The sequence below is a fragment of the Macadamia integrifolia genome, chromosome 4 (genome assembly GCF_013358625.1).
Source record: "Macadamia integrifolia cultivar HAES 741 chromosome 4, SCU_Mint_v3, whole genome shotgun sequence".
Classification (NCBI taxonomy): Eukaryota; Viridiplantae; Streptophyta; class Magnoliopsida; order Proteales; family Proteaceae; genus Macadamia; species Macadamia integrifolia.
The window spans coordinates 7,015,068-7,032,909 of record NC_056560.1 but is presented as its reverse complement, the minus strand read 5'-3'; the positions used below and the strand labels follow the sequence as shown (position 1 = coordinate 7,032,909).

General features: G+C 38.5%; 2 protein-coding genes across 2 annotated transcripts; both read right to left on the bottom strand.

The window, feature by feature from the left end:
• Positions 1-3,523: 3,523 nt before the first annotated feature.
• LOC122075243 (eukaryotic translation initiation factor 4B2-like) lies at positions 3,524-5,009 on the bottom strand. Its single transcript, XM_042640201.1, has one exon. The coding sequence runs from the start codon at positions 4,745-4,747 to the stop codon at positions 3,524-3,526; it is 1,224 nt and encodes a 407-aa protein (XP_042496135.1). The 5' UTR covers positions 4,748-5,009.
• Positions 5,010-7,560: 2,551 nt separating this feature from the next.
• Positions 7,561-17,573, bottom strand: LOC122076822 (quinolinate synthase, chloroplastic-like). The gene is made up of 7 exons (XM_042642397.1): positions 16,358-17,573; positions 13,626-13,910; positions 11,423-11,641; positions 11,067-11,246; positions 9,350-9,859; positions 8,554-8,715; positions 7,561-8,469 (listed from the first exon to the last, which is right to left on the bottom strand). Exons 1-7 carry the CDS (start codon positions 17,204-17,206, stop codon positions 8,395-8,397), a joined length of 2,280 nt encoding a protein of 759 aa, XP_042498331.1. The 5' UTR covers positions 17,207-17,573; the 3' UTR covers positions 7,561-8,394.
• Between the last annotated feature and the right edge of the window lie 269 nt (positions 17,574-17,842).

Genomic DNA, 17,842 nt, shown 5'->3' with positions numbered 1-17,842 from the left:
AAAAAAAAAAAAAATCGGCCACCATGAATGCGTAGATCGAGTCCTCCTAAGTAACATAAAAAATTTACATAATTCTACTCTATTTATAAGTATATTCTATAAAAAAAAAAAAAAATTTTTGATTTTTGGGGAAATTGGGACTTACCTTTTTGGTCCAAGGTGTCTTTCTTACGTAGATCAAGCAAGAACTATCCTTAGATGCAACTTTGTTAGGCAAAAAATGAAAATCTCCACTGTTTCCCCAAGTTTCCCACTCCTATGAAAAAAAATTAAGAAGAGAGGGTCGAATTTTGCTAAAGAAGGCTTGGATTTCTTTTCAAACTAACTTATATAGGACCTAGTTCAAGTCGAACCAGTTGGTTTGGTTGAAATTTTCCATGTTTCGATCAAAACATGGGAAATTTAGTCGAAACATGTTGAAACCTATGACTTTTAAAAGTCACAGGACATATCGTTTCGACCCTTGGGGATACGGTCGAAACCTCTTGAACCATGGATGCAAGTGGAAAGTTATGTTTTATGGTGTGTAACAAATCAAAAGTGGAGAAAAAAGTACAGTTCAGTTTTTTTTTTTTTTTTTTTGGGGGGGGGGGGGGGTGTGGTGTGGTGTGGTGTGGTGGAGGGACTACAAAGCACACCAACAACCAAATAAATAGAAACTACTAGATAAGAGGTTACACATGTAGTAGTGGATCTTCGAACAACAAGGAACTTAATTAATAGAAACTAAACAAAACAGGAACCAACTGAGTAGTGGTACTACAATATGGTGGGCCCCATGATTATGCCTTTTGGTGAACCAGTAAAAACCAGACCAAGGCTCATCTGGCCTAAACCAAAAGAAGGTCCAGTTGAAAAACAGTGGCTTATTTGAGGGCCTGCTTCTTCTTCTTCTTCTTGTGGCTATACAGTTTGGAGTATATCTTATATACATCAATAAGGTCCTGAACAAGCAAATGAAATTCTACGAATCGGAATAGTTATCGGTGTGGCCCCTATTAAACAATTCAAGCACCAGTGATTAGAAAATATACAATATAGTTGGGGTGGAACATCCAGCTAGGGAATACTACTGCCTCCTACTGAAAGGAAGATCCAGGACCTACTAGGCTACAACCCATGTCAATTAGTGCTGCTGTATAGGTGGCCAAATGTATCGTGGATCCACGTTGAGACCGAAAATTTCAACGAGCCAACAAAACAGAGCTATTCACAAGGTTATTAGCATGATATGTATATAAATTCCAAGCAATAGCATGATATGTATATAAACTCCAAGCACAATAAGAAATCCACTCCCAAAGTAGTAATTGTTGCAATGAAAAGTATATTCAAAACATTATACGATACCTACCAAGAAACCCGAGGGGGGGGGGGGGACCAAGTACAATAAGAAAAGCCAACAGTCAAGCAGGTCCACACTAATCTCCAGCATGTCAAAAATGTTGGGACTTGAAAGTAATATATACCCTCAATTGGATTTCTAATTCAGAAGATATCCATAAGCTACGAACAAAAGAGACTGAGGTAGGCCTATCATGACTCTAGGAGAAGTAGTAATGAAAGGCATGCATAGCCTAGGACTGGTAATAAGCATGGCTTTGATAAGAGTTTATTGGCGAAAGAGAATTCTAATAGCCAAACCCATTTAGTTGTGATGAGGTTGAGTAATTAAGTAGAATTGGAATTCTAATTCAAAAAAATATTGCAGCATTATTTTGTAAGTTTCTGAGTCAAATCTTGGTTCTATAAGGATCTAGCTTAGGTTGTCAATTTTAGACATATTCCAATTGAAAGTTTCCTTTCATTTATTATTACATCGTTAATAATCCAAACTTTAGTATTACATCATTAATAATCTTCACTATGTCTAATATTATTCAATATAACTCTCCTTAAGCCTCATCAAAACTGGCCCATTTTGCTTGAATTTCATGTCACTTTGGATAGGATTCTAAGTTACAGATCAAAGTCATCAACAAACCTAACAACAACAACAGACAACAAACAACAAAGTCAACCTTATCCCAACTAAATGGATTTGGCTAGATCAAACAAACCTAAGATCCCGTTAATTGCATTAGACCCTGATCCTGTTAACCACGTGAATTAAGACGGCTATAGCCAAAAAAGTTGGAAATTAGGTTGTACTGACTACTGAGGTTCTTCTATTTGAAGTTATGGTAAGAATCTAGTCAAGTCTATATAAAGGTTGAGTACTTAAAAAAAAGAGAAGGAAGATTCATTGTAAGCTTCTCACTAACCCCTCTCCAAAAAACAGAAGGATATCTATAGTCCCTTCTACTTGGTTATTTTATAAGTTTAGTTAACAAAGAACTATTGCCACTATATTGCTGTATTTCTCTTGACAAAGATGTTTTCAGGGTCCACCAGATCTAAAGCTTAAAGATCGATGAATGCGACTCCAATGCACCTATTTATCCTTTCTTCGCTTCTCATTTCCCTATTTCATTTTCACCTTATTTCCTGCAATTCCCCTTGTGGACCCTTGCCCACATTTGTATAATCAATAACCTTAGTTAATCATAGAACTCATGAACCATCATCAAGGGATAGCCTTTAATCAATTTTTCTGTGTCTCATTTCCTGCAATTTCCCTAGTTCTGTTGGTACTATTACCAACCTAATTTAATCCTATAACTCACAAATCATCATCAAGGAATAGTCATTATTCCTATATCCATCAACTACACATGAAATTCTTCTTTCCTAGCCTGTTACTTAAATAGTTAGTTGTCAAATCACCAACTCTACGTCCAACCTCTTTCTTGGGTCCAAAACAACAACACGCCTAGTTGACACTTCATGTGTTCACATTGATTTATTTATTTTTATTTTTTTTTGTTGAATATGTTTTTATTATATCCTATGCTTTGTTTATTACTGAAAGGAGAAACAAAGAAGAGATCACCACCACTATTATTACCCAAGGCACTCCTTCCAACACCTTGGGTTGCCGTGACAACTATGGCTTCTTAAACCAACGAGCCCTAAGTCTTCCATCGTTTTCAAGTTTAATGTAAGCACTAGCTGTTTCAGCACCTTTTTGGCATCAGACCCTAGTAATCCTGCTCAACGGGATCTACTAGCTGAGGCAGCCCATAAACTTCCACATTAGGATAAATTCCTTACCAACTATTTTTAACAGGCCTACAAAAGGTATAAATGTCTTCTCCTCCCCTAGTCAAGTGAATGGTACTTAATAAATGTCTAATCTACAATGAGAAAAATAATAAAGAAACTAAGCAGTTACATTAAATTTAGCAGGTCGCCGCGACTCCACTAATGGTATTAGATAAGACATTTACAATGAGAAAAATTATAAAGAAACTAAGCAGAATCATTAAATTTAGCAGGTCACCCCGACTCCACTAATGGTATTAGATAAATTGTAGAGGGGAGAAACAAAGGAAAGATCACCACCACTATTTATGGAAGGCAGCATATGAAGGATGAACCAAAACGAAGGCCAGCTAAGACAATGAAACTCTAGCAAGAAGAGTTAAGCTAGATAAGTAACATAAGCATGGAAATAGAGACAATGCTTGAGATAGAGCAAGGCTGAAAACCTGTCAATGCCACGGTGCTCCAGTTCTAAATCAATCTTGCGCCAATCCTTGCCTTTCTGTTCCAGTAAGATTTCTCGAGGCTTAGCATCCCCAAAAGGATTCACCTTTGGTCGTGGTTTTGGTGCTGCTTCCAGAACCTGCGGCGCAGGACTTTCTGCTCGATTCGAATGGGCACTTGAAGGCCTGCTTGACTGAGAGCTTGTGGGTCGACTCGTTGTCTTACGAGACTCAATATCTGAATCGAACTTCCTCCAATCGAAACCTTTTTCAGCCAAAATCTCTTCCCTGGGACGTGCTTCACCAAATGGGCTAGGCCTGGTAGTTCTGGGAGTCTCATTAACAACTCCATCACCCTTGGGTGGATCCAAAACAAGCCGTGGGCGCTCACGATCCCCATCACGTGGTCCTCCTCTGCTCCAACGATCCAAATTGGGAGCAGAATCTCTGAAACCTGAACCGAAACCCATAGATCTAGCAGGAGGTGGTGCCTGTGTCTTCTTACCCATAGCCCAATTGTCGACCTCGTCAGCCCTAGAAGGACCCCCACCACCAGTACCAAGCGAACTGTAGCGATCTTGTCGTCCAGGACCAGAATCCATGGGAGAGATAGGAAACGGTTTCTTAGTCATTGCCCAGTTATCAACTTCGTCGGCCCTGGAAGGCTGATCGTAGTCTTGTGACCTAGGTGGGGGAACCCTACGTTCTTCATCGAAGCCCCCGTAGGATCTCCGACCTGTTCCAGCCCATGAACCGTCACTGTCGTTGCCTCTCTCACGGCCAGGAGGAGGGCCAGTTCGGCCATAGGAGCGGAACCCACCGCCGAGGCGACCGTGCTCCAATTCCTCGGGAGTCCTCTCCTTGGGGCCAGTTGGCAATCGAAGCATCTCGTCAGTAGTTAAACCCCTGGACTCCGTGGAGTATTCGCGCCTGGCTCCACCTGGGCCAACGTGAACACCGGTGGTGAACTCAGATAGCGTCATCTTCTTCTTCTTAGGCTTGGCAGCCACAGCTTCTTTGAGACTTGGAAAACTCAAAGATTCATCACCACCGGTGAGTTGAGAATTGGCGGCGACGGCGGCAGCGTTCTCTCGCTCTTCGGCTTCGGCACGCTCGGACTCAGCGGCCCACGCACCGATTTCTCCCCAGGCTTTCGACATTTTTCTTTACCCTATCTTCCTTTCTTTTCCACGTCAATGCACAGATCTGAAATCTTCGAAGCACAAAAACAAACCCTAAGATCAAACCCTTCTGTCCTTTGGATTGGGGGCTTCGCTTTTAGGAAATTTTATTTGAGCGAAGGCTCCTTTAGGGGAGCCGGAGCTCCGCTAACATGCGCGGAACGAGGGTTGCAGGTTCCCTAAGTATAAACGATAACGGGACTACGGAAGAGAGAGAAAAATACAAAACCCACCTGCTTCCACAAACGCTCTTTTTAAGAACTTCTTAGATTAGATTAAAGATTTTTTACTAAACAAAAAAATATATATTAAAGATTTTTCACCAAAGAAAAATATTAGATTAAAGATTTGGAAGGTAGAGGGCCTAAGGGTTTCATTTCAGCTTTTTTTTTTTTTTTCAAGCCCTATTTTATATGGAATATTTTTATTTATTTTTTTGGGAGCTGAATCGGTTTCCTTTGCAGACCTGTCGTCTGATTCTTCATGTGTGTGGCAATTTGAATAAAAAAAAAAAGAAAAATTTCTTATTGGCTTTCCTCAAATTCTTAAATACTTTGTTATTTTATTTTTTTATCATTTTAATATTATATACACGTTTCCTAGTTGTGCAGCTCCATCACTTAATAACGCCTCCCAAATCAAGTGAAATCGAAAAAAACCACCTCCTTGTTGATTTCCATGTGTGTTAACACAAGGGTCGCACCATGAGAGAGTTATTTTCTCTGATTAAATATTATTATTTCACATATTTACTTGAAAAAATATGAATGACAATAACACATTTTGATAATGACATCGATATGTCACTTTTTTTACCAAAATTTTTATGACTCTTTCAAATTATTTTTTGAAAATTCTTTTATGCTCCAACTTAAAAATAAAAGTAATTTGAGGATAAGACAATGGATATTAATAAAAAAAAAAAAATACTCATTTCCTTCCTTTTCCAATAAAGATTGTATTAATGTTTTTTTTTTCTTGGGTAAATTATTAATGCATGATTCTCCCAATAGAAAACAATGAGTTTGTATGCAACACTAGATAAATTTTCATCCATTATTAGGAGTTGGGATCTAGAATATTACCAAAAAGAAGAGAAAGTTGGGATTCGGATTAGTTTGGCTTATTCTAGTAAAAGTAGAATCAGTATGAATTAGCCAAAATTGTTAGAGCAAGCTAAGCTTATCTTTAGACGGACTAAATTGGGACCATTACATGATACTTACATCAAAGATGAGACTTTCTCTTTATTTCTCTCTTGGGGTCCCTTAGAGACCTTTTGCATATTCTAAAATTTTCTAAAATGTTTGAAGGACCTTTTATTTATAGTCTAGAATGTTACTCACATTAAAGGCAATGTTCCTTATTCAAACTCTTAAAGATCTTTTAAATGGTAAGGGAATTGGATTGGTTATTAGCTGAGTATTGAGGTAATTCTATTAAGCAAACTAGCACAAAGCTGCAGTGGATTGTAACACTTATGGTTGCACAATCACATCATTGAGATCGTATTTACATTTAGTGCCACCTGATCCACATGACACCATACTAGATCAGCCAAAATCTCTTTCAATCCAGTTGATTCTAATTTCTCACATTGGTTATCATCCGATTGCCTCATTGTTCGCAAAGCATAATACGAGAAAAAAAAAAATACTAGCTGTCTCGAGTTGTTATGAGTTATAATGGTATGGTCTCACATATGTCTTATCTTAACGTACCCTTGGGTTATCTCCACTTATAATGCTCTAAGGTTTTGGTTAAACTTCCAAGTGGTTTTTTTAAGAGTGATTCTACCTTTATTCAACATGGTATCATCGTCAAAATTGTGTATATATCTGTTTGAAAAAAAAAAATCTAATAAATGTGTGTGTTTTAAATGGGTCCTAATCATTCCAATGCTTATTCTTTGTTCATCTTTCGGTCTGGAAGTCCATCCCAGGATTTTTCATTCCACCTCGTTAAAACATTTTTTTGTTATACAACAACCATTGGAAACCTAATTTCATTTATTATATCATTAAATTAGTTGATTCCTAATTTAAAAAAATCCACATCCTACTTATTAGTCAAACAATTCCAAAATCAGATCCAATGTCAATTTCGACAACGATTCTCTATTATGATTTTGATCTCAAATTGATACCCTTGCCTGCAAAGATGTTAATAATTTTACAAGTTTACCCCTAACTCAAGAAAAACCCAAAAGAAAATTAAAAATTTTTTTTACACAGTGAATGAGAAAAAAATTACAATTATCTTATAAATGTTCTATTAAAATTTAAAATTAATAAATGTTCCCTAGCCCATATACATATTAGTCATTAGCTCATATCTTCTGTAGTAAATGGTGTGATACAGTAAACATCAAATGACTGAAAATATCTTGAGTCAATGCTTACTACACCGGTGTGGCGAATGAAAAGACATTTTGAACTTGGTGAAGTGGGGTCCACTAACATTGATACGCGTGCGTCAATTGGAGTGGGACAGTGGGAGGGAATAGACCTAATAAAAGTGTCCCAAAATTATAAAAAAAAGTATACTTTTCTGTTTTTTTTTTTTTTATCCGGACGAATCTTCCACAAATCATCTCTACTTTCCAAGCGTCCAAAATCAACTTATTTAAAAGGGGAAATTCGAAGCCAGAAGCTCAAAAAGTAAAAAACAAATCTAGCGAATTCAACTCGGGAAGTCAACTAGTGAATCTATGCCAGGGTTCCCGCCGACTCCAGCTGAAACAGAATCGGAATTTCAGTATAGGATGAAGATAAGCAATAACGAAAACAATATAAGTGAACAAACACCATTATCCAAAATCATGCCCCAGCATCAGTTTAGAGAATTCACCAAATATTTAACACAAAGCAAAATCAAATTTAAACACGATTAACATACACCATGGATGGGGAACTGGAGAGCTATTTATTGAACAAGCCAAAGCCTGTCAAAATTTCTAGATGGAGCTTCCTCCCTGAAGCCCTGAACTCAACTACACAGAACTAAAATTAATACGACTGCGGTGCTGATGTTTACCTACACATATTTGTGCTTGTTCTTCACAACAACTCCAGCCAATATTCTTTCAAAACCCAACTGGCCATACCCTGTGAATCATACTAATTCCAACACACTAAGTAAAGCAGTCGTATCAAACTGGTCACCAGGGAGTCCAAAGCATCAAAAATAGTGACCACGAGCATTATTATTGTTGTTGTTGCTGCTGCTTCCAAATTGAAGAAAACAGCTTCCCCCATAACACTAATATTGATAGGGAGTTATTGCTCTGTAGAACTCGAAAATCCTGTTATGATCCCACTAGTTCAAAATCCAGAAAATCCCTCACAGCCGCAATACTTGTGCAATCGGACCACATTCTACTGCTGGAATGAGTTCTCCAAGTGAGATCTAACATACATTCGACATTGGTGGTTTATCCGCCAAAAATGTCTTATGTTGTAACAAGTATATTAGAAGTAAAAGAACAAAAGAAATATTGTTAGTTTTGCTTGACGGGTAAGATCCTCTCAACTTCATACTGCAGCCAGCACTCCTTGTCAATGCTTGCATGGAATGGAATCAGAAATTGAAACATTTGGGTGGTAAATCCCGACTTAGTTGACCTGTTAAGATGGCAGCTTCCCATTTCCAGATGAATGTACGATCTGATGGACAAGCTTTTCTGGCAATTCTTTTGTTGCCTGAAACACCAATACTCTAATGTTGATGGGAATCAAAGGATGGATTAAATGCTCGAGATTAGCTTTGGAAGTGCTGGAACTGACCTGGAAGTGTCTCATGTGTAAAATTGGTTCACACCCGACATCTGCAACTGATTTCCCAAGCGGGGTTCTTGAGTTGAATCGTCCAGCTTCATAGTTTGCAAATTCCTTTTTGTCATCAGGTAGGTGGTGACATACTCTTAATAGCGAGGTGAGCGAATTCATCTGGCAGCCAAAAGTAAATTGAGTTAAAGTTCAATTTCTTCGAAGGCAAACTTGAAGAGAATATTTATGGCAAACACTCAAAGCAAGTATTGTGCACCGCAACCTTAGCATCTACCAACCTGCTATGGTGAGAGAACTTGTACTATGGCAAGCTTCTGAAACATCAAATAGTTCTCCAATTGTTTGGATAGTGAAATGACAAAATTGGGCATGGACCATGGTGAGAAAAAAGAATGCTTACAGAATCATCTAATTTTAAAGGTCATGATATAAAAGCATTTATCAAGTCAATAAACCACAAGAAAACCTTAAACCCAGAAAGTTAGCAAAATGAGCTTTCCATATCAGATTTGGTTAGGATTGGGTTTGGCCCAGTTGCAAACAATAATAGCTGGTTTTGGTTGGAGCAATGATTCCAAATAAGAGGGGGGGAAGGGGGGGGGGGGGAGACAATTTAGATATAGTGGATTGTCAATTGGAATAGGGAAACACTTTTCCTTATTTTTTAATAGATTTATAATTTTAAATTCAAAAATCGTGACTCTTAGTAGAAGGATGCTTGCATGTGTCTAGAGTTCAAAAAATAGTAATAACTGATGCCTCAGCATACAACTACAAATTTGTGCACGCTTACCTTCATGTATGGACATGAGGCGCAGCCTCCGTGAAGGGAGCACCCCTCCCCACTAGCTACTCCAGGAATAACTGAGAGTTCAGAGAAGCTTCTCATGTCAGCAATATTAAGGCCTTGTGGTGAATCACTTGTTCTTGACAATGAGTCTACCGAGACTGGAAAGATTATCTCAATGTTAAGATTTGCTCTCCCAGGGGACTCAACAGAACCTAATAGTTTGCGAACTGCTGCAACAATTGAAGTTACCATCCCCGATTCTGTTCCTAATACAAACTGAAGGTGGTCATCAACATTTCTGTCCAAAGCTTCTTGGACCCTTAGTTTGATGAAATCTAATATATTTTGGGTGGAACCCACCACTCCCATTCCTCTTCTCTTTGCTTCCATTGCCAAGGAAAACATTTCCCCTGGGACTTCAAAATGAGCTGTTAAGAATGCATCACAGTACATTTCCTGTATTTTCTCCACGATTTCATGTCCAAATAGGTCATGGACAATGCATGTCCCATCCTGCAGTAAAATTCCATGGCCAAAATAAGAAATCCAGGCAGTAGAATATACTAATACACACCCAGACAGAGAAATACTATTAAGGTACAAATGTAAGAAATATTAAAAGGTGAAAATGTATTTGTGATCATTTAAGAGGAAACCGAATCTCAGGAAATGAGACCATAAGGGTTTAATAGTTATTCTGAATTTTATTTTTTTTATTATTATTAATGAGAAAACAACATGATTACCATTCCAAAAGTGGGTGTGGAAAAGTACAATCCACACAAAGCACACAGATAATACAGAAATTAATGTAAATCCCAGAAATCACAACCAATTGTTTCCCCTAAAGTTCCACCAACCAACACATGCTTTATGGGACAAAAAAGTAGAAACACAACATTGAACAAACATGTCCACATAATGAAGATAGCTGCGGAGGGGGCCATCCTCTGGGGGCTTGCAACCATTCCCTTCAATAGACCAGTTTGTAGGTTCAGGGAAGGTAGTTTGATGAAGAAGCATTCTTGGATGGGTGACACATGCAGTGTAGGTTTGGAAAAGGATGTGAGCTTTTGAATTGCCAAGTGATGATACAGTGGATCAGTGGATGTGGATGTGGTGCTGCCTTGATTTTCCAAGCGGTGGACTCTAAGCTGGATTAAAACTTGGCACATTACGAAGCACTATGATGAAAATTTAACGCCCTAGAATTACAAAGAACACTGAATGGATATTGGTTGAGGTGTCAAAGAAGATTAAATACTTGTCCTTCAATAAAGAAAATGGCCTTGGATAGCATGCAATGGAAGAAATAGCATCAACTTCGTTGAATGAAAATAGTTGGGTAAAAAGCTTGATACTGAAGGTGATTCAGAAAATCTTCCAGACAGCAGCTCTGACTAAACACTTGAAATGTACTTAACAAAAGACTTCCACATCTATGCCACAAACTTGTCAAAAATAAACCTGAAGGAATTACCATTTTGAAGCTGTAATGTCACAAGGAGCTTTTAGATGTTAGAAAGAGAATGAAAACTATTGCATCTTTGTTATCCATCAGTGTAAAATATTCACTGCTCATAGAAGAAAATTGGAAAAAGAAAAACTAGCATCATATCATATCGTTCGTTTCCATCCCCCTTGTCCAATATTTTGGTGTTCCAAGAAAAGCTTAAAATAATAGTATAAAAAAAATCCCACACCATGAATGGGAACTCACCTGGTAATAGTGTAGGCGAGGTAACAATGATCTTATGGAGTTCTTATCATGTTCTGGATGTATCTCGGCAATCTCTTCATTTGTCATGCTGGCCATCCGCTGAAATAATTCTACGATGTTTGCACCCATGTAGGAATCAGGGCCATACCATATATTTAAATTTGGTATCTGAGCAAATGCCTGGGGGAAAAAAACAAATCATTAGATATTAATGGGGATTGGGAACCCAAAAGTTGGCATTAAGTACCAATTTGAGAATTGACTATTAGCTCATTATAAAGAGTAAAATGAGCACTAAGCAATAATATGGAGAAGGTAAACAGTACGTCGAAGATAAGAGTTAAAAAACAACCAACCTGCAGAATAGTTTGTACAACATTTGATGAAGTGCAGGTTATTGTTGGCACAATTTCATGGGCTTGAGCTTTGGTCTCCAGTGAGGTGTTGATGTAGATAACATGCAAAGAAGGTGGTGCTGCAGACGCTTTCTTGAGAAAACTCATATATGCAGGATTAGCGGCAGCATCAGCCAAAGAGCAACCAATGCGTTCGTTTGACATTCTATATACATCTACCTGCAGACAACTTTCCATCAAAATGGCAAACAGAAACCAAAACATGAAAGCACATGAGTGCTCCACAGAAAGGTTACATATACATACCTGTAGGGCTAATATAAATAGCTACCTACAGACTGAAGAGAACAATCACGACTCAAAAGACACCACAAAAAATTGATCAAAAAGATATCATTACTAGAACCAGACGATGAATTGTAATTTGTTGAATCACAAGTTATAAAGCATCTTCTTGTGGAGTCAACCTAATCAGAAGTAATAGCAGAAGAAAGAAACCTTATTATCTAAATTGTCCCAAAAAAACCAGCTAACACGATATATTTGTGTGTATCTGGGAATTTGAGAGGGGGTTAGGAAGGTTTCTAGATGAGTTGGCCAGAAAAAAGAACTAGACAACCAGGGATTTTCCTGTCAGGCAGCTAAGTCAGCAGCCCCCGGAAGCCTCATATGGAAAAGTATAGCAAAAGAACCATCCTTTCTGTGCATCTAAGTATATAAAAATGTTTTACTGGTGAATCTAATTGACATCAAAAGTAATTTTAGTGGTCGGTTGTTGTCTTGAATTGCAATGAATCTCCAACAAGGGTTTCAGGTCTATATAAAACCTTAGCCATAAGGTTTTAAGGGCATTGTGATCTACATAAAGCCATGTCATAGGGATTTCTGTAAATTGGTTCTTTTTGTATTTTGGCTTGTTGGGAGAGAGGATAGGATCCTCTTTTCTCTTCTTGCTGTCAAAGAGAAGAGCTTTCTCCTAGACTTAGGGACAACAATTATAATTGTGCAGGGATAAGGGTTTCTTCTCTGTGACTGTTCTCTGAAAGTGATAACGTCCATTTATCTTTTGTTTTTATTCAGCTGTTTTTTTCCTTTGGTTCCATCTTAAATTTTTCGGGCCAATCATGCATGATAGACAATTTGAAATAAAACGCTAAAGTTACGAAGAGAAAAATCAACATAAGGGTAGCACATAACTGATGGGATGGGGGAGTAATTACAACTTACAAGGTGAATCCAATTGTCTATTTGATGTTAAGGTTTGGCCACATTATCAGTAGAGTAATCCAGGAAACGCTATGGACAAACTCATCTAGCATTAGAAATGCCTAATACTTGTTCAACCATGCCTTCAGGAAAAATAGATGTCAAATGAAGAGCCTACCATAAGTACCACAATAAAATAATAAGCAGAAGATGATGTCCTAGGAATAAAAGACTCAAAAGGACATATCCACCTTCGTAAATAGAAAATTTTAGGCTTGAGATAGTCGTGTTTCCTCACAATCCTTGCAAACCAAACATAATTTATATGCTCATATCCTTTCAGTGCCAAGGCAGGAATGGGTTGGGTTGGGCACACATGGGCCTGTAAGGAACTTTTGGCATATGGAGGGCAAATAATGATGTTTCTTACTTCTTCCTTCTATAAATTCAATCCTAACCAATTAAATGAAAGAAAAGGTTATGAAGAGAGAATTTTAAAACCCAATGCAGAAGTAAATTTTCACAGAAGGAATATGAACTCTTTTTTGTGAGGTTGAATAAGAATAGGGGCGAAGTCATGAGTCATAAGAAAGAGATATCATAAAAAGACGATAGATGTACGCATCCAAATTCTGAAGGACAATCATGGTTGGTCATGTACTTCATTCATCATAGCACAGAAACATGGACACACATATTGTATACAGTAACAAGAAACAAAAATTGCTCAGGGTAAGTCTGAATGTAAACAACAAAAAATTATCAGCATTTCTGAAACTCCCTCAAGCTACCAATGTTCCACCTCAGTTATTAGAATCTCAGGGTAAGTCTGAATGTGAAGAACAAAATTTTATCAGCATTGCTGAAACTCCCTCAAGCTACCAATTTCCCACCTGAGAGTCATTAGAATCCTTTGCATTACATATCAAAGAGAAAATATAGGTCAATGTGAATATATTCTCTAACAGAGAAGATATTAATTTAGGAGAAAAAGTACCTTTCTGAAGCCAGCCTGATCAAGAATTGCACGCACATTTTCTGACATGAAGTCTACCCCAAGCACTGTGATAAACTGGCATCCAGCTTCAGCCATCTTAACAGCCTTATCTGCCATGACCAATGAATCAGATATATGGATGTGAGGCCACTGCTTTTGTGCAGCAGTTAAGACGCCTTGGACTTCTGGGTCCATGTAAAAATGTGCAACGACACCAATTTTCTTCTCCTTTAGCACATTTATGAGTTCTTTAACCCTTAACTCATCGGGGAGTAAAAACTTAGCCTGCAATCACTACAATGGAACTTAGGAGTCTGGCAATACGACGACTTCTTCATGAGTAACAATATACTAAAATATATAAAGTCCAATCTTCATCAATGAGCACAACAGAGCTATATTGTCTATTCACACCTTAGATGTTACATCAACAGCTAAACTCTGCTAGAGAAACGATTTGACTTTGATGATAAGGAGAAAAGAACAGCATCGTAAGAGAAATTAAGACAAAGTCTGAATTCTACAGGAGACAAACCAGAAAACAACAATCACCAAAGTTGATTCATACAAGATACCTGAATTATAACGGCTAGTAAGTCGGCTTTTAAGTGTATTTACTTAGAAGGAGCAACTAGAAAGCTCTATTCAACTCCCCCCGCATTCTTTTTTCTACTGATCTATATGTAGCAACCCTAGCTTCAAGTTCATTAAATCCAATTCCCCAAAACAATGTTTTAAAACCCAAACCAGAAGTTGGAGCATTTAGCCTGGTGTTCCCAAGGTACAGAAACCCAGCGGACCTGTCCAACGGTCCAGTGGTCCAATTGGTCTGGTGATCTACTATGCATACGGTATGTGTTTAAGTATCTGTAGAAAATAAAGGGTTTAAACTCAAGAAGCAATATTAACTATTTTCAAGGTGCTGCGCAACCGTGTTGAAGGTCATGGATTACAATCTGCTAACTGCAAGTTAAAAAATAAATTTTGAAAACGAATTTTCTTTGTAACAAATTCTGTTTGAGGCAAAAAAAATATGGCCCACCCAGAAAGGGCTTCCTTGCAGCCCACCTTATTATGCAATGTGGCAGTGATGACGTTGCAATTCCGATCATTGGATAGAAAAGACATAGTCTGGACTTTAACCATATGTCAAATTTCAGAGCCTAACTCAATCAAAACCCTCTCATTTATGTCCATCCATCCCTGTATTGGCATGCACCCTGTTGGTAGACCTTAATTTTTAAAGCTTTATTTTGCCACATCCAACTCTGTTTGGGCTTTTTACCATGTGGCAGATATTTGGGCCATGCAGGAAGCCTTTCCAAGATGCCTTGAAATGAGAGAGATTATATTATCTAATCAACCCACAGCATAGCAGTCCAACCATCTGGTTCAAACAATCCAAATAATCAGACCATATGGGCTAGACAGACATTAAACCAGTCAATGGTTTCAAAGACGCTCTGGCCTTTGATGTGAGACTAACCGGTAAGACCTGGAGGCCAGCAGTCAGACTGGCCAGACTCTTTGGTCCAATAGTCTGTGAAGACACATGTCAAACTTATCCAAAATAAGTTTAGGCAATACTAAAACAAAGATTACTATCAGGAACTTACCTACAGCCAGACAAGGACTGGACCATAGCACAACGTTAAAGTTGCTCCACTGAGACCTAGTGGTCACGTGTTTGTGTTGGAAAACAGCCTCTCTACAAAGCAGGGGTAAAGTTGTGTACATAATAACCCTCCCCAGACCCTACAGTGGTGAGAGGCTTGTGCCCTGGGTATCCCCTTTTTATACTGACACTGCTTACTGTTGAAAAAAAAAAACAGTAATATTGCTTTTAATCCATGAATGGTTTCCGTGGAGCAGAGGCACTTGACCATCTATTGAATTGTGTACGCAGAATGGTAAAATTATTATGAAAGAGTTAGGAACTAATCTTCATTGATAGTAGAAAAGTCCCAATTATGTCGTTTCATGACTAAAACCATCATTCCAGTCTATTGTGTATATTCCATGCAGCCTTATGTTTTTAGTCAACAAAAATTGACATTCCTTTTCTATTAGAAATTATTTGGAATATATACAGATGCATTAGTGACCAACTCAAGCATGGGTTGGAGCAACCTGTTGGTCTATATCACAATGGGCACTGTAGCAGAAGCCGTACATTACCTATCACCTAGTTGATTAGAGCAGCGTCCTACAAAAAAGGTTTCTTTTACAAATATTATAAGCTCTGTATATGCTAAATAGTCGCTGAATCTTTGAAACATGACCGGAGTCCATATGCATATGGCCTGGATTATTTCTTTTGCATCCATCTCCACCCCTGAGTTTTCCACGCCACGTTGGTGAGCTAGAAAGATATATCAACAGAGTTTCTGAAAATTCACATACAGGGATAAAGTCTAAAGTGAAATCATAAAAAAGAAAATAGATTTCTAAACTCCACACAAATCAAAACTGGAATTTTCCAATTCAAACATTTTAAAGTCCCTACTAGGTTTGAGTATTCAGTAGGTCAAAATTTAAAATGCAATCCATTTCATCTGTTTCTCTGAATGTTTCCACTTGATTATTCATCTGTTCTAAACTACCATCGAAGGGCAAATGCTGAGGAACTATCCCCAGGCTTGAAAGTTGAAACCCTTCTTAATGTAAGAGTCAGGAAGTATCGAATAAAATTAACAGAATATAAGTTTCAGCGTAGCAAAATGATTACCAACCTGAGCTTCAGCATAGCTTCCTTTGGCTCGAATACCGTCCGCGGTAATAACCAGTGATGGGAAAGGATCAAGACGAGGCTTACCCTCCCTCTCGGCGACAAGAGCTTTAGTCCTCTTCTGCATGCTGATCAATACGTTATGCCACGTATTCACCCTCGAATGAGCACGACCAAGCAATCCAACATTGAGGGCGGCTAAGTCCTCCGTCTTCACAGCCAATACTTCGTCCGAGAAAGCCCCATCAAGAATCCAAACCAAGCAGGAGCAGAAGCCTTTGGTGATCTCTGAATCACTATCGGCAGAGAACCTCATCCGGCCAGAGTCATCCAAGCTGGCATCCAACCACACCTGGGTGGTACAACCCATAACTCGATTCGAAGGTACACGCCGCGATTCATCAAACGGAGGAAGAAGCGTGGCGTAATGCAAGAGACGTTTGATTCGTTCAATGGGCTCGGATAACGATTGGAACTCCGAAACAAGGCGTTGAAGCTTGCAGGCGGCAAGTTCTGTGGTTCCCAACGAAGCCTCGGCCACAGCGGAGCAGGGGAAAGAAGAGCTAGGGTTCTGGGTATGGGTATGGGTACTGGTATTGGATTTCAGAGGAGACGACGACGAGGTCGATGATGAAGAAGAAGAAATGAGACTGGGGCTGGGGCGGGGGTTGGGGTTGGGGTTGGGATTGGGATTGTGATTGTGGACACATGTAAGCCGCAAGTACCTGCGAGACAATGATACCCTATCCTCTACATGACCGTAAGTCCTCAAAGGATACGATTTAGGGTTCGGTAATCTGGTGAAGCAGGCCGAAGAAGCTCTCATCGCCAAGTTTGCAGAATCCATTGCCATTTACCAAGTAGAGAGATGGGAAAAAAAAAAAGAAAAAAAGAAGAATGAACAAAAACAAGGGAAGAAATAGAAATGTTGGTTAAAAGGTTAAACCCTGGTCGTTTCTGTTCCTCAATCAAAGGGTGAAGGAGAAACGGTTACAGAAGAAAGAAAGACGAAGAAGGAAAACGAAAAGGTGGTGATCCTAAAACTGCGCAACCACGCAGACAAACAGAGAGGATGAGCCTTTAATTTATACATGGTGGGAGACAATGCCACGAAACAATAATTCTTTAGGAAGAAGCCACGAAACAACAAACGTGGAAAGAAAATAAGCTACAATGAATCGAAAGGATAAAACAACAGAAACAAAAAAAAGCTACTTTTTGTGAACGGAGATGAAATCCTTTTCGAATTTAGTTTATAATTTTATCGAAATTGTGTCGTTAGTTGTTACCCGGAAATCATGGATGGTGCATGCACTCTCATCATCTCATGATGTCATCTCCTCATTCAATTCATCTCTTTCTAATCCAATTCGTCCTTTTTCTCGTCGTCTCTGCCTTTTTTTTTTATCTTTCGATCTACGAACCAAAGAAAAGATAATAAAAAAAGGATAAGAGTTGACGTCATCGATATCGTCGTTGTCGTCGGCCT

Bases quoted from the DNA above. Each gene is read 5' to 3' on its own strand.
- LOC122075243 (XM_042640201.1), bottom strand. From the start codon at position 4,747: ATGTCGAAAGCCTGGGGAGAAATCGGTGCGTGGGCCGCTGAGTCCGAG.
- LOC122076822 (XM_042642397.1), bottom strand. From the start codon at position 17,206: ATGGCAATGGATTCTGCAAACTTGGCGATGAGAGCTTCTTCGGCCTGC. The intron at 13,911-16,357 runs GTTGGTAATCAT...TAGTGATTGCAG, and splicing joins GAAGCTATGCTGAAGCTCAG to GCTAAGTTTTTACTCCCCGA. The intron at 11,247-11,422 runs GTTGGTTGTTTT...TTTTTCCCCCAG, and splicing joins TTGTACAAACTATTCTGCAG to GCATTTGCTCAGATACCAAA.